Raw genomic sequence first — 15869 nt, forward strand, 5'->3', positions numbered from 1 at the left:
CAACTTGCACTGTCAAGCCTTGGAGGGCCCTATGAAGTTCATCGCTACCACCATCCTCCAAGTATCCCAAGGCATGAGCAATCCTGGCCTTCCAGTATTTCCTACCACTTGTCATTTCCATAACTTCTGAATGGAATTATTTTTAACAGCATCAGTAATTCAAAATCTTAAACAAAAAACCTTAGAAGTAGAGGGCCAAATTTAAAAACTGGTATAAAATGGTTCCAACAGCTTAAGAATGAAGGTCATTACAGTATACATCAATAGTTACTAAGGCCTCCCTGTCAGTGGTGCATTTACCCAACACAAGATCTCTACTTTATGATGCCATAGCCACTTTTTTTAGCTTCTTCAGTGTACATGTTTGCATTTGTATCCAATGCAGTCGACACATCCCAAGCCTAATGAGAGAGCTATCAGACATGTAAAAATATGTTCCAACTAAACACAGGAGCTGTGAAACACTGAACATTATTACAGTTTATTGAGACTATAAAAATATTTTCAAAACTTTTTAAAAGTGCATTTTCAAACTAAAAAGAACCATAAGGCTTCAGAACATTTAAATTAAAATATTTAAAAATGTTAAAACTTTCTCTAGATAAAAAAAATATGACAGCACAATAGAACTTCAAATACCAGTGAAGTGTTATAGCTAAAACAACTGTTCCTTTACATTTTGGAAGATAAAGAGACTCATGAAATACACCAGATTCCTAAAATCCCACATCACTGATTTTAGGTGAATATCTTTGCAGTATTATGCACTTTCTTCCTTAGAGTTTGAGTTAGGAGAATTTTTCTTATCTTTTACCCGAGAAGATGGTTTCTCTTTCTGAGAAGGCGGTTTCTCTTTCTGAGGTGGTGGTTTCTCTTTCTGAGAAGGTGGTTTCTCTTTCTTACTTGTGTTTTTTTTTGTACCTGGTTGTTTTTCTTTATCTGTAGTTTTTTTTGCCTTTGATGAACCTTCACCTTTAGATTCACCTAGCCCTTTAGTTTTATTTTTTTCTCCCTTGGCACTCACTTTAATTTTTTCTCCCTTGGCAACTTTTCCTTTCTCACTTTTGGTTTTTTTCACTTTTCCTACAAGTTCTGTAGTCTTCTTTTGTCCTGTAGAGACTTTACTTCCTGTAGCTTTACCTTCAGTTTTGGCTTTACTAGGTGGTGGCTTGGCCTCAAAATCTTTATTTAACTATGGGGAGAAAGTGTCAGGGTTAAAATTTAGATTAAAGCCCACAAATATATAAACAATCTCTTCTCACATTTAAATCTATAAACTAAAATAGCCAAACCCAAAGCAGTACTTAAATCATATAAATTTAAAAGAAAACTTACTCATAAAACTCACAACACAAAGATGAAAGTGAAAAAGTTTTCCAACCTTAAAACAACTTCCAGCAAATAGTTATTAAAAAATCTATGCTTACAGCTTTTCTCTTAACTGTAAATGGACCAAATACCAAAGGTAGTAAGTATTAAATCTCACTTATATGCTACAAAAAAAATTTTTCCTGTACAATACAGTTTCTTCATAATGCTCAGTAAGTTTTCTACATTCATGGCAAAACATACTATCAACACACAGCTCACATTTTATCAACAATAATACTACAACTAAAAAAAATTAAGTACATTAGGAAGCAGTATGTATACCAGTATGTATTCTTAAAAACAAACTTCTGGATATTTTGATGTAGCTTTTGACAGATCTATAGCCCCATTCTATATCAATTGCACATTTTAAGGGCCACTTGCAAGTTCTTGCTACTTTTAATGAAAGAAATAGTTTTGAATGAGTGAAAGAAAGGACTGTAACAAGAGGCCCTGTGTTCCATGGCATTGGTAGCAATGGCAAAGATTTTATCATACACTTTGCTATAGTAATTTTATGTTAATTTGATGGGTATAGCAATTGTTAGTTGTAATATACAAAGGCGATAATACTTGTACTGAAAAATTTATAAATGCAGGCATGGTGAAAGAATACAGTTGACTTGTAGTTGAAAGCACAAGTTGTGGTTGCAAATGGCAGAGAAAGCTTAATCCATAAAAGGCTTTTAACCCATTACAAAGTCCTAATTCCAGATCTCCTTGCATGAACATATGCTTTTAACATGCCTAACTACTGCTGCATATTCTGACACTCCAGCATTATTTCCTATTGTAGGGAACTCCTCAGCTCTGATGGCGAACAATGTCACCCCAAAATTAAATTGTTTATAGGTACAGTCTAGCATGTAGCATGTTTCACATATTGCGTATGTTTTGTACAGGGGCCACCGACGATCAAGTTTCCAAGAAATTTGGTGTTCTTAAAAAAAAAAAAAGCCAACAGGAAATACAGAAAGAAGAGAGCAGTTATTAGGAAGAAAATAAATTTGAAAAGATGAAATAAATTGATAAAAATGTGAGTAAATTACTAAATACAAAGAATTACTCTGGGGTAATAAATAATGCATTGCAACTTTGCTTTAACATTTGAGGTTCCAATTGCACATCATCCTCAGGTTGACTTGTTCCACAGTCCAACAGTGTAAGGAATCAAGGACACCTGAATTTGTTAAGGCAGTGAGGCACATTTACTGTATATTCTGTATATTGGTGCAGCTGTTCAGCAAGTATGGCTGCTCCTAGCAGGAATAAAGGATCAGGGATCACTAGTGAATGTTAAAAATACAACTTGTGAAAATTTGACAGATAAGAGATCATCCGTAAATGGTCCAAGTCGTGACTGCTAATGTTAAGAAATTGACACGTATCAGGGCAAACCATATGGTCTAAATTAGAGAGAAATCTCTGACAGAGGCTGACATCTACACTGGAGAACAATATTCGAGTCAGTGTGCCATTTGCAAAAAAACATTACAAAAGGTTTTTGTGTGTAGAGTAATTCATATAATTTAGGGGCAGCTTTTCATTTAGTAAATTACATACGTATAAGGCACTTTATACACCTGTAATATATAAAGCTCAAAATTGGAGTGTGGATAGGTTTTAGGATTGCTTCAAGATTTTCTTACAGGAAGGCAGAAGTGAGGTGCTGTTGATAATGGTATCTTGAGTGAACCAAGACTGTGTCTGGAGTTCCACAGGGTGGTATTCTTGGTCCACTGCTATTATAAGTGTAAACAAGTTGTTGGCCTGGAAAACTAGCTTGTTCAGTATGCCAATGATGCAACACTTGTGGGTGTAGTCAAGTCTCCACTTATGAGAAACAACGCTACCCTTAGTCTCAATTGTGAGTGGATTAGTGAATGGTGTAGTCATTGGGGGTATGAGGCTAAATTACAGTAAAATGAAAATATGAATTAGAAAATATGGGTTAGATCATCCCATACTGATTTTCCACTCCATCTTCCCATTCAAGTGGATGGGACTCTGCTAAATGCTTCTGAATCTCTTAACTATATTTGGTTAAAGTTTTTACTCTCATCTTACTTTTGAGAAAAGTTAAATACAAGCAGTTCCTGGTTTACAACATGGGTTCCATTCTTGAGACACATTGTAAACAGAGACATCATCGCAAAATGTCAAAAACCCTAAGAAAAACTTTTTAATGCTTTGGGTGAATTGAATCAAAAGTATGCTAACTGCATTTTTATACTGTTTCGCATAAAAAACCCTTCAAATATTGATTATGTTGCCTTTTTGTAGTCACATTTCTTCCGTCGGATTGCCGTCGTAACCCTAGAACGAGTCTTAAACATGGAAATAATTTCTGACGAATATAACTGACAAGTGTCGTAACCTCGGAACGCTGTAAGCCAAAACAGTCTTAAACCGGGGACTGCCTGTAAAAGTTTCAGCAAATGCCACTGGGAAGTTAAGGTATTGTACATATGTTCTTGTATATACTAATCAGTGCACATGGCTTAGGTAATTTTTCCTTTACTGACTAGAATACTGTCTACCTCTGTCAGAGATTTCTCTCAAATTTAGACAGTGTGGTTCGCGGTGATAGGTGCCAGTTTCTTAACATTAGCAGTCATGATTTCAACCATTTGCGGACAATCTCTTATCTGTCAAATTTTCACAAGTTGTATTTTTAACATTCACAAGTGATCCCTGACCTTTCTTCCCTGCCAAGAGCAGCCATACTTGCTGAACAGCTGAACCAATATACAGTAAATGTGCCTCACTGTCAAACTTCTCAGTTCCAAAAGTCATTGATTCCTTACACCATTGGACTGTGGAACAAGTCAACCTGAGGATGATGTGCAATTGGAACTTCATATGTTCAGGCAGGGTTGCAATGCATTATTACCCCAAAAGCAATTCTTTGTATTTTGTAATTTATTTATTTTATCAATTTAATTTACTATATATTTTAAAATTTAATTCTTTTTCTAACAAATCTCTTCTTTCTGTATTTCCTGTTAGCTGCTTTTACTTCAAATGAACACCAAATTCCTTGAAAACTAGGTTCAACGTTGGCCCCTGTGGGCTTGTTCTATATGAGCAGTACAAAAAAAAAACCTAATACGTGAAACATGCTAGACTGTACCTATAAACAATTTAATTTTGAGGGGATCTTAGTGACACTGTTCACCATCAGATCTGAGGAATTCCCTACAATAGGAAATAATGCTAGAGGGTCAGAATATCCAGCAGTAATCAGACATGTCTAAAACAAATGCTTATGCAAGATATGGAATTAGGACTTTGTAATGGCTTAAAAGCCTTTTACGAAATATTAAGCCTTCTCTGTCATTCGCAACCGCAACTTGCGCTTTCAACTACAGTTACTATTGATTTTATTCCAAGATTAGTTTTATTTCTAGTTTATTGATTTTATTCCAAGATTAATTTTATTTCTAGTTTATTGATTTTATATCAAGAATATTGATAACATTTCAAGAATATCGAATTTATTTCAAGATTATTGGTTTTATTTTAAGGTTTTTGTCTTTTTGTTTCAAAAATCATCATAAAAATGCTAAAAACAAAATTACACTGGAAAAAGCTTTAAAAAGTTGGACCTGCCCACATTTCTAAACCCACTTCCTACTATATATCAAAGTTTCTTTAAAATTTATTAATTCCTGACTTTGTAGATGACAGCCCCATGTGCAAGTCTTAAAATGTTAAGAGGTAATTCATACATACCAGTAGTATATCTTTCCATACCCTTTGGGAATTAATTATATCAACTGCATGTCTCTTTTCTCCTGTGGACTATATTGACATCTTCATGTTCAGATTATATTTATATCAGTTGCATGATGAAAAGAAAAGGATACGGAAAATAGAAGACCCTATATAATCCAATCGCTAATGAAACAAATGCTTTCAGTAACACTGGCTTATAGAGGAACTCCAGGGTTCCAAACTGTTGTCAATCTCAGTGGTATATGTAAAAAGTTTGGAAAGTTATTTCAAGGTTAGCCAGATAACACCAAAAATTCAGTTTTATTTCAAGGTTAACCCTGATAACACGACAAATTTAGTTTTATTTCAGGGTTATGCCTGATAACACCAAAACAGTTTTTAATCTTGGTTAAGTCTGATAACACCAAAAGTGTAGTTTTTAAAACTTAAAACAAACATGTTAATGCCTTAATTAACCTTGATATTATTCAAGAATATTACTGCTGCAATGCTGTGCATCTCCTTGAAAGTCTACCAAGATTTTTATTTGTTCAGTGCTCCCTCTTTCAATCAAGGCTGATGAACTACTTTATTAAGTGCGAACAGACTAGCACTAAAATATCCAGTGGTAGGCTTACCTTGTTTGTCGAACGTTCTCATGTTGAACTTTACGTTTATAGCACAAAATCTGAGAACATTTTGTCGAACAAATGCTCGTACTTCGAATTGATCGATTGTCTTGTTTATGTGTATACTTTTATTTAACAGCCTACTGGGTCCTACAAGTAAAAACTGTACTAACAGGTTTTTTTCATATACAACATGTATATAGTTTAAAGATACCCATAAAGCATTTCAATATAAAATTTAGCATAAAAGATGTACAAAATTGCATGTCATATGCACAGCTGACTTGGGACTGAATAGGGAGCGTAGATATGTTGAGGAGAGAAGAGTTAAAATATTACTTTATGTATGCAAAAGCAATAACAATTCACATAGGGAATTGAAAAGTCTTAATTGCGCCGGTGTTTAGTGCACCAAACACCAAGTAACGCAGTATAGTTTAATATTAAAAATATAAATAACTGAAAGCTTTTCACAAAATTTAACATGGACAATTAACAAAATTAATCATTACTGTGATGCACATCTAACTTGAGATAGAGGGAGCTGTGTTTATATTTTTGAGGAGAAGAAGAGAGAGCAAAAATTTTACTATAATAGTATACATGATTCCCTTTATTTCTCATGGGAATATTTATTTAATATTTCAAAAAAATATTTTAAACAACCTTCTGGAATGGATTAAGTTTGAAGTCTGAGGTACTACTATACTCATCAGAACCCACAAACTATTTCTATCAATTTCATACTAAAAGCTATTTGGTCATCTAGTTTTAGCCTCATGCAGTACACTTGCAACTTCTTATGTCATGCAGCAATGATTACAGAGTAGCCACCACAAGCAGACTTTTTTTTCTCCAGTACCATAGCATACACTTACACTTGTATCCCTAACACCTACTCTGTTTTGATGTATCCACCTAATCAGTCTTCCACTTGAACCTACAACTTTATAACTATATACTACAATGTTTATCTCCCCATTTCCTTTTGCAACTTATCCCAAATTTGTACTACTGTTTATCTCCCAATTTCCTTTTGTCTGCCCTAACTCTTTCCTTGGTTTCCCTGTGTGTGTACATAACTGTTCAGAGTTTCTAAGCTCCATTTCCTTATCTTTAATTCTTCCATTACTATGATGAAAGTCTACAACTCTTTTACTAAAATGCAGCCTGCATATTTCATCATCTGTTCTACTGAAGATTACCAATACAGTTGATACTTTTTCCTTCCCAAGCTAATAAGGGTTATGTACTTTTAGATTACATAATCTGAAGGTTGGAACACAAAGCATTTACTGATCACAACCATTATGACAATTACTTAAGGCTAATAAGAAAAAATACAATTTCTTACATAAAGGACCCCAATGTCTACACAGCACTGAGTTAACATTTGGAAAAAATCCATTGAAACTTACTTTGAATCTTCCAGCAAGTCCAACAGCTCCTTCACTTTGTTTGGGTCTCAAAATCACACCCAACAGCAACCCCTTTTCAAGCGCTTTTCTAATAAAAGGCTTACATCTTGTCCATTCTTTTTCTGGGTAATTCTCTGCAAATAAAATAATTTCTTTCAAGCAAGCTCATTATTGCTTCTCACTAAGTAAACAAAGAAAAAATGTATGGCATTCTGCCATCCCAGTAGTTAGATTTGAATGTTTTCTATAGTTTAGGATAATTTTGTTCATAAAAATTATCTGAGACTGTCAAACCATTGAAAAAACTACCAGGATGGCAGAAATCCTTCCATGTCTCCGAACGACATCCAAAACCAACTACATAACAGGAAGGTAAATACCTTAACTCTTTTCCTGTTTTTATACAGTAGTATGAAAAATTATTAGTGACAACTACACCATATCCAGAGCATTTTATTTAATGACGTTTCACTACATGTATCAGATGTCATTAGATCCCGAAATGGACAAAAGTGCTAAACATCTTCAGGCAATGGGAAAAACTGGAAAAGTTTAGAAAAACTGCAACAATGTCACCCATAAAATCCTGTTTTAAACTGTACAACTAGTACATGTAATTCTATAAAGAAAAGCAACAGGAATTACCATGGAAAGAAATAACTGCAAAAGAAGAATCAAATATAACAAGCTGAACATGTTTAGACTTTGGACTGTCTGTTGAGAATGTTTCATTTTTACATTTCATTATCTACTGCATTTTTTTGAGAAACCCAAAAGGAGAGAGAGTAATGGACTTTGCTGTGTCATTCAACATGACAATAGTAAACACATTCTTTAAGAAAAGGGAACACCTAATAACATATAGGAGTGGGGGAAGATGCTCCCAGATAGACTACTTCTTGTATATAAGGATAAAGCTGGTGGAGGTCAAGAACTGCAGTTATTCCAGGCGACCATGTAGCCCCCCAACACAGACTGCTATATATGGATTTCAAGTTAAAAAGGGAAAGAAAAACCAAAGCTAAAGGGATAAGGAAAATTAAATGGTACAAATTAGAGAAGGAAGGGGATCAGGAGAGTGAGTTCAAGAGGATGGTTTTGGAGGATATTGATATAGGGATTGAAGATGTTCAAGAATGGTGGGCATGAAATGCAGCAGTAATAAGAGGGCATGGAAAGGAACTGCTAGGAGAGACATCTGGTATCATATGGGAAGAAAAGGACAGTTGGTGGTGGGATGAAGACATTGCCTACTCCTTATCTTTTACTATTTTCTCAAAGAAAAGATGGTAAGAGTCACAGTCAGTGGAAGACAGAGATAGGTTCAGAGAGAAAAACAAGGTGGTGAAAAAGGTGGTAGCCCAAGCTAAAGCAAAGTCGTATGATGATGTGTATAATGAGCTGGGAACAAAAGAAGGATTAAAGATGATCAAGCTATCAAGGGCTAGATATAAGAGCACCAAAGATATTACACATATCAAACAAATAAAAGATCAAGATGGTGTTGTACTTAGAAAGGAGGAAGACATTGTGAAGAGATGGAAAGAATAGTTCGAACAGTTGTTAAATGAAGAAAATAATAGACTAATAAGAGAATATGGGCAAGTGAACATTGGCATGGTACTGAGGTTTTCTAGGCAAGAGGTACTAAATGCACTGAAGATGATGAAGAATGGGAAGGCAACCAGATCAGACATGATCCCTGTGGAGGCATGGAAAGCATTAGATGGAGTGGATATACTGTACGATCTTATGATAAAGATCCTTGAAAAGGAAGATACCAAATGATTGGTGCGGAAGTATACTGATCCCAATTTTTAAAGGGAAAGGCGATGTCCAAGAGTGTGGTAATTATAGGGGCATTAAATTAATGTCCCACACTTCGAAGATACTGGAAAGGATGATAGATGCTAGACTGAGAGAGGAAGTACAAATTAGGTAAATAGCAGATGGGATTTATGAAGGGAAGGGGAACAACAGATGGTATATTTTGTCTGAGGCAACTAATGGAGAAATTCGGGGAAAGGCAAAGGGACCTACATATGGTATTCATTGACCTTGAAAAGGCTTATGACAGTCCCGAGACAAGAGGTATGGAGGAGTCTGAGGGAGAAGATGGTGCCAGAGAAGTACATGCGATTGATACAAGAGATGTACCGGAATGTATTTACTAGAGTGAGGAGCAGTGTTGGGGAGACAAGAGGGTTTTGAGGTAAGAGTAGGGTTACATCAGGGGTACCCCTGGCCCTGAGCCCATTTATCTTTAACATAAGTGATGGATGTTATAATAGAGGAAGTAAGGGAGGCAGTACCATGGAAAATATTGTATGCTGATGATATTGTTCTGTGTGCAGAAAGCAGGGAAGATCTGGAAATGAAATTGGAAAGATGGAGAAAAGTACTGGAGGACAGAGGAAAGAGAACAAGTAGATCTAAGACAGAATATATGTGTACCACCACTGAGGGGGATGATAAGAGAAAGTATTCAGCTTGGTGGAGAACAAATAAAGAAAGTTGATAAGTTTAAGTATTTGGCATCTTTTGTTAACGCTGGAGGAAGTATGGAAGAAGTAAAACATCAGGTACAGGCAGGCTGGAACAACTGGAGAGCGGCCTCTGGAGTTTTTTGTGACAAAAGAGTAGTACCGCTTTGGTTAAAAGGAAAATTTCATAAGATGGTGGTAAGAACTGCAATGCTGTATGGTACGGAAACAGCAAGCATGAGAAAAACAGAGCAGAAGATGATGGATGTGGCAGAAATGAGAATGCTTAGGTGGATGTCTGGGGTGACGAGCAAGGATAGGATCAGAAATGACTACATAAGGGGGTCGACTAAGGTGGTGGAAGTATCAAAGAAAGTGCTGGAGGGGAGGTCGAGATGGTATGGACACCTGTTGAGGAGAGATGAGGACCATGCTGGGAGACATACTATGGGGATGGAGGTTCAAAGAAGAGGGAGACCAAGAATGAGATGGAAGGACTCTATGAGAGGAGACTTACATGAGAAGGGAATTGATGAGATGGAAGCACAGGATTGAAATAGATGGAAACTGCTCATCTGAAACGGTGACCCCATATAAAATGGGAACCAGCTGGGAAGAAGAAGAATTATCTACTGCATTTTTGGGATAGGATTATCTACAACTTTGTCAAGGATGTGAAATTAACAGGCAAATAAACTTTTCAGACTAGAAGACTCCTACCATGTACCATCTAGACCCAGATATGGTAAACTTTGTTTGACGGCTCATAGAGAGGAGTCATTTGGGACTATGGCTTGGAACACAACTAGTAACTTTATTAACGAAAGCCTTTTCAGGGATGCCACTACATTTACTCATGTCATTTCAATATCCTCTACTACTAACAATGCTAAGTAATGATAAAATAAACAGGTTTTCTGGGCTCAGCTCGTGTCGGCCTATGAAAGGATCCTTAATATCATTCTTTCTAGGTAAAATTTATCTAAAATTACCAGAGAAAAACAAAATTAAGAAAATGTCAGTAAAACTGACTCGCTCACTCTTAAAAAGAAGTGTCGGTATGGCAATAGGGGCGAGTGGGAACACTACCACGAGACGTTCACCAATTTGTACCTTCCAATCAGAATCCCCACAAGAGAGAGCTGATACCAACGGGCGATGCGGCCCGCTACTACTACTACTAGAGGACGCCACGGACAGCAGCGCCCCTAGCGGTCATCCTTAATTATTAGCGCCAGCGTTCGTACGCATTTTCTTGCTTTTGCTCTTTTCTCGGGATTTATCTCATCTTCCGTCATGGAACGTGCTGCCATCGCAACGGCTAAGTTAAGTGCCTCATAAGTAGTGTTTTACTGTATTTTAGTCTTCCAGGAACCAGTATTTTCCTTCTAATAGGTCATATACGGTTTCCCGGTTGACTCGTGGCGGCGCCATGCTGCCTCGTTAAGAATTCCCGGTCTTCCATACTGGGACTTCTTATACTTATGGGCTTACTATATCACGTTCATCGTTTTTTACATAGAGTTTTAGCTAGGTTAGCCCTTTTACCATTTCTCTTAGTTTGGTATTTAGGGCTATTCTGTGTTCCAGCCCAGCATCCCGGCTCTTGCTCTTCATCGGCTATCGCTGGCTCCGAGTAGGCTTCTGTTCCTCGGAAACAGTTTGCCTCCTCCTGGGCTTCTTTTTCTTACTACTAAAGTGTCTTTTCCATCTTTACGATGTAAATTTAGTTCTATTTAGGGTGTTAGGCTAGCCTAGGTGCATGTCCCATGTATTGGTACAGCCTGGTTCACGTGGCCCTTCCACGGTTGTGTTGCTATCGCGGCTTAGGCCACTTGCGATCACGTGTTCCATCGCACCTTCACCCTTCCGCCCTTCCCCTCCTCCCTTACCAGGTATAGGGAGGCGTCTGGGGGACCCCTTGGTTGCCATGACAACCTCAGTTGCCTTCCTCCCTCCCTCTCTGAGGAGGCCAGGGGTTCTCCCCAGCGGGGGGTATAGGGCGACCACTCATAGGGTACCGGGTCACCGAGCGGGTAGTTGTTGGGACGGGGAGGAGTAGGCCCCCCCCCCTCTCTCTCTCTCCCGCCGTGTTACGCCGAGACCCTCCCCCCCTTCCCCAGTTGCTCAGCCACCTTCCCTCTCTGTAACGAACGGAGCCTTCCGCCGCAGCCGGGCACCTTTGGTTATAGATTACTGGCTCCGCCGCCAGCGGGCGGGGTGGTCACTACTAGTGGTCGGTTGCTTGCCTACTATATCCTTGCATCTCTCCCCCCGCTACCCGGAAGGGAGCTTGCTTCTTACCCGGGCACTCTTCTAGTAGACGGGTGGGGAAAGGTTTGGTAATTATTGTTATTTTTAAGGATATACCCTAGTTTTACGATGATTTCTATAATTTTATTATTTTATATGTATACCATCTCGCCGTTATCCGTCGTTTGGTTTTCATTTCACCACCACACCTGGTTGGATTCTATCTCTTGTCTCCGGCGTAGCCTAGGACAACCAACCATATTACTACCACACGTATTATGGCGGGGCTCTGGTTTAATCTAACTTTCTCGCTCCGGCACCAGCGGAGCAACTGTTAGGCTGTAAGTGTTCTCCTGATACTTATGTATCTTTCCACTTACAGGCTACCAACTGTCAGGTCCTTGGATGCAACGCGACGTTGTACGACCCCTGCGCCCGATGAGTGCAGGTCTCACGCTCCGTGTCCATACAACGTATGACTCTCCACCCGGAAGCCTGCATCTGTTAAGACCTGGCCAGTCACAGGTGGAGGGGGAAGTCGTTAGACTTTTTTATCGTTTTACTAACAACTCTTAGACATAAGTTTGTTAACCCCGTCCCGCCATTAGAAGCTCATTTCGCCTTTTCTTTCAGGCTGCTGGTGTGAGGGAGGTCGCTCTTGCAACCCTGAAAGCGTGGGTGGGCGGCTTCGGGAAGAACGCCGCCAAAGGCCAGCCTTACATTTTAGACAAGAAGCTGGCCGTTCAGATCTTCCCCGGGGGCAAGTCAACAGGGTATGTTGACCCCATATCCGCAGCCCCTCTCATAGCCTCCATCCAGCAGGAGATGCAGCAGTCTTTCGGGGTCGTGGCCACACAAGAGTCGGTCCCGGACGTCGCTACCTTGGACCTTAACATTGAGCCTATGGCGGTAGGTGCTGAGGATTTGTTGGTTGAGGTAGGTGTGTCGGGTGCCCAAGGTCTTTCCTTGGGCGCTCCTGGATCTTCTCCTGTTCCTTCTTCAAGTGCTTCTTTCCAAGGCTTTGTGGGATCTGAGATCCCTACCCGCTCTCCCGCTCTCTCTGTACCCCCAAAGGTGAAGGGACAGAGAGAACCGAAGACCCTAGTTAAGACGACTTCTAAAAAGTCGTCTTCGTCTTCTTCAGCTAAGAAGTCTTCGACTTCCTATGCTGACGCGGTGAAGGCCAAGCCGAGCTCTTCATACTCAAAGAGCTCTAGAAGCAAGTCTTCTAAGGAGAAGGCTCGCGCTCCCGCCGAGCCAATGCCTTCTCCGGCCTCCACCGCATCCACTCCGGTAACGCCGGTTGGAGTAGCGGGACCCAGCACCTTTGATCCCACTGCTTTCTCAGCAGTGGTGATGCAACAGGTGGGCGAGATGGTTGGCTCTCAAGTCTCCGCCCTAGGAACAAAGTTCGAGCAGATGTTCGCACAACTGTCGAGCACTCTGTCTCAGTCGGGCCAGTCCATCCAAGATCTCTCTAACAGAGTTAGAGAGAATGAGGACCGAGTAGCTGGGCTCACTCTCAGGTCCCTCTTCCAGTCTCCCCAGTAACAAGTGCTGGTATTTTCCAGCTTCCACCATATGAGTCACTACCAGCTTTCTCCATGGAGAACCCATGGAGAGTGGCCGCTTACGCTCCGTTTAAGGATGGTATGATCTCTATCCCGGAGTGTGGAACTCGAAGGATTGAGGACTTCGAGTTTTATCCTCCGGAATTGACGCAGCCTTTCATTGGCTATGCTAGGCTGACCGTAGCGGCGCTTACTAGGGAGGACAAGATCTCCAGGGAGAACGTTCTCTACAGTAGAGATCATGCTCAACGCGAATGGGTTCACTGCCTTGAGGACTGGGAGTGTACAAACACCAAGCTCCAGGCTTACAAGAGTCCTTTCACTATTTTTGCGACGGAGGAGGAGGCTTCTCTTCCGTTCGCTACAAAAATAGTAGAAACGACTCTTCAGGCAGTCCTCAAGGATGAGCCCATGCCACAGCTAAGGGAGGCAGAGTCTACTTCTCCGCTCTTCCCAGCTTTTGGAGAATTGTGGGAGAACTTGCCAGCCACGTTCACGCTTGGTAAGCTCAAACCGGACTGCGCCATGGACCAGTTCGGCGAAAAGCTCCCAAGGCTGCCTGATTCCTTGATTCAGGCGGAGTTCGACGCTCGAACTAGGTTTGGCAGGTCCCTCAATTCGCTGATATTAACAGAGATGGCTGCTCTCTCGTATGGCACGGAACCTTTGTTTTAAAATTTTGGCCAAGTCCCAGCTTCAGACGGTTCAGACGGATGCTTCGACTTCTTCCAAGACTAGGAGGAATTGCCGAAAGCACGTTCTGCAGGAGTGCACTATTAGGCACGAGCCTAATAGACTCCTGGCTTCTAGCATGTGGGGAGCGGATCTCTTCCCAGAGTCCGCTGTAAATGAGGTACACCACGAGGCTGCTAGGCTCAACCAGAGCCTTAGAGCTAGGTGGGGTATTTCATCTAAGAGGAAGCAAGAATCCGTCCCCACTGCTGGTAAGAAACCAAAGAAGTCTGGTAAAAGGTTCCAGCCTTACCAGAAACACCAGCAACAGCAGCAATTCGTTCAGGCCGTCCCGGTTACCCAACAGGGACAACCTTCTACATCAAAGCAGAACCAGCCCATCCTCCTGCTGTCTCCTCAGTCACAACCTTCGACCTCCTACGCACTCTCGCCGGCCTTCAACCCTATGTATGAAGGTCAGGCCTACCCTCCCTTTAATAGACAATCGAGAGGTAGGGCGAGAGGCTACTTTCGCCAGCGTGGCGCAGGGAGGGCGACAAGGAGTAAGCAGTTCAGAGGAGGGCGTGGTGGTCAACCCGCCCATCAACAATGAGGCTCCCCAGGTAGGAGGGAGGCTGTTCCTCTTCCGTCACAGGTGGGGGTTCAGCTATTGGGCACAGAGCATAGTGTCCAAAGGATTGGGTTGGAGTTGGATCAAAGATCCCCCTCCAATCAAATCATTCCGCCAAATACCATCAAAGGAATTGACAGATTATGCGGAGGAACTCCTTCAGAAAGGAGCTATTGCGAGAGTCAAGCATCTAAAATTTCAAGGTCGCTTATTCAGCGTGCCAAAGAAAGGCTCAACAAAAAGAAGGGTAATCTTAGACTTGTCAAAGCTAAACTCTTTCATTCGTTGCGACAAGTTCAAGATGCTTACCCTCTCGCAAGTAAGGACCTTACTTCCTCGTGGAGCCGTCACATGCCTCCATCGATCTTACAGACGCATACTATCATATCCCTATAGCCAGACACTTCCGCCCATTCCTAGGATTCAGGCTAGGAAATCAGACATTCTCATTCAAAGTGATGCCCTTCGGTCTGAATGTAGCCCCCAGGGTATTCACGAAAATAGCAGAAGTGGTTGTGCAGCAATTGAGAGCTCAGGAATAATGATAGCAGCATACCTCGACGATTGGTTGATCTGGGCACCAACAGTCGAGGAATGCCTCAAAGCCACCAAAAAGGTAGTTCACTTTCTGGAACATCTGGGTTCCAGTATAAACAAAACGAAATCCAGACTTACCCCGGAGTCTCGTTTTCAGTGGCTAGGAATCCAATGGGATTTGTCTTCCCACAATCTGTCAATTCCAGTGGCCAAACGGAAGGAAATAGCAAAATCTGTCAGACATTTTCTCAAATGCAAGCAAACATCAAGGAGAAGCCAGGAAAGAATCCTAGGGTCCCTTCAGTTTGCTTCAGTGACAGATATCCTCCTGAAAGCAAGGCTAAAAGATATAAATCGAGTTTGGCGATCGAGAAGCAAAACGCCAAATCTCGAGACAAGTTGTCAGTAATTCCACAGATCCTTCGCAATCAACTCCGTCCATGGTCAAAAGTAAAGAACTTAGCCAAGCGGGTACCCCTTCAATATCCCCTTCCAGTGTTAACCATTCACACGGATGCCTCCCTGTCCGGGTGGGGGGGATATTCTCAGTTCAAACAGGTTCCAGGGACTTGGTCAGTTCAATTACG

At 40.8% G+C, this 15869-nt stretch overlaps 1 protein-coding gene across 2 annotated transcripts in view; it reads right to left on the bottom strand.

The window, feature by feature from the left end:
• Positions 1–469: 469 nt before the first annotated feature.
• Positions 470–15869, bottom strand: part of LOC135216908 (protein B4-like) — a 160268-nt gene continuing 144868 nt past the window's right edge. For both annotated transcript variants that reach the window (XM_064252452.1, XM_064252453.1), the window contains exons 4-5: positions 7136–7269; positions 470–1192 (exon numbers count right to left, since the gene is read on the bottom strand). In XM_064252452.1, coding sequence (XP_064108522.1) covers positions 761–1192; positions 7136–7269 — 566 coding nt within the window. In that variant the 3' untranslated portion in view covers positions 470–760. The remainder of the gene's footprint in view (positions 1193–7135; positions 7270–15869) is intronic.

This window comes from Macrobrachium nipponense, chromosome 6, assembly GCF_015104395.2.
Source record: "Macrobrachium nipponense isolate FS-2020 chromosome 6, ASM1510439v2, whole genome shotgun sequence".
Lineage (NCBI taxonomy): Eukaryota > Metazoa > Arthropoda > Malacostraca > Decapoda > Palaemonidae > Macrobrachium > Macrobrachium nipponense.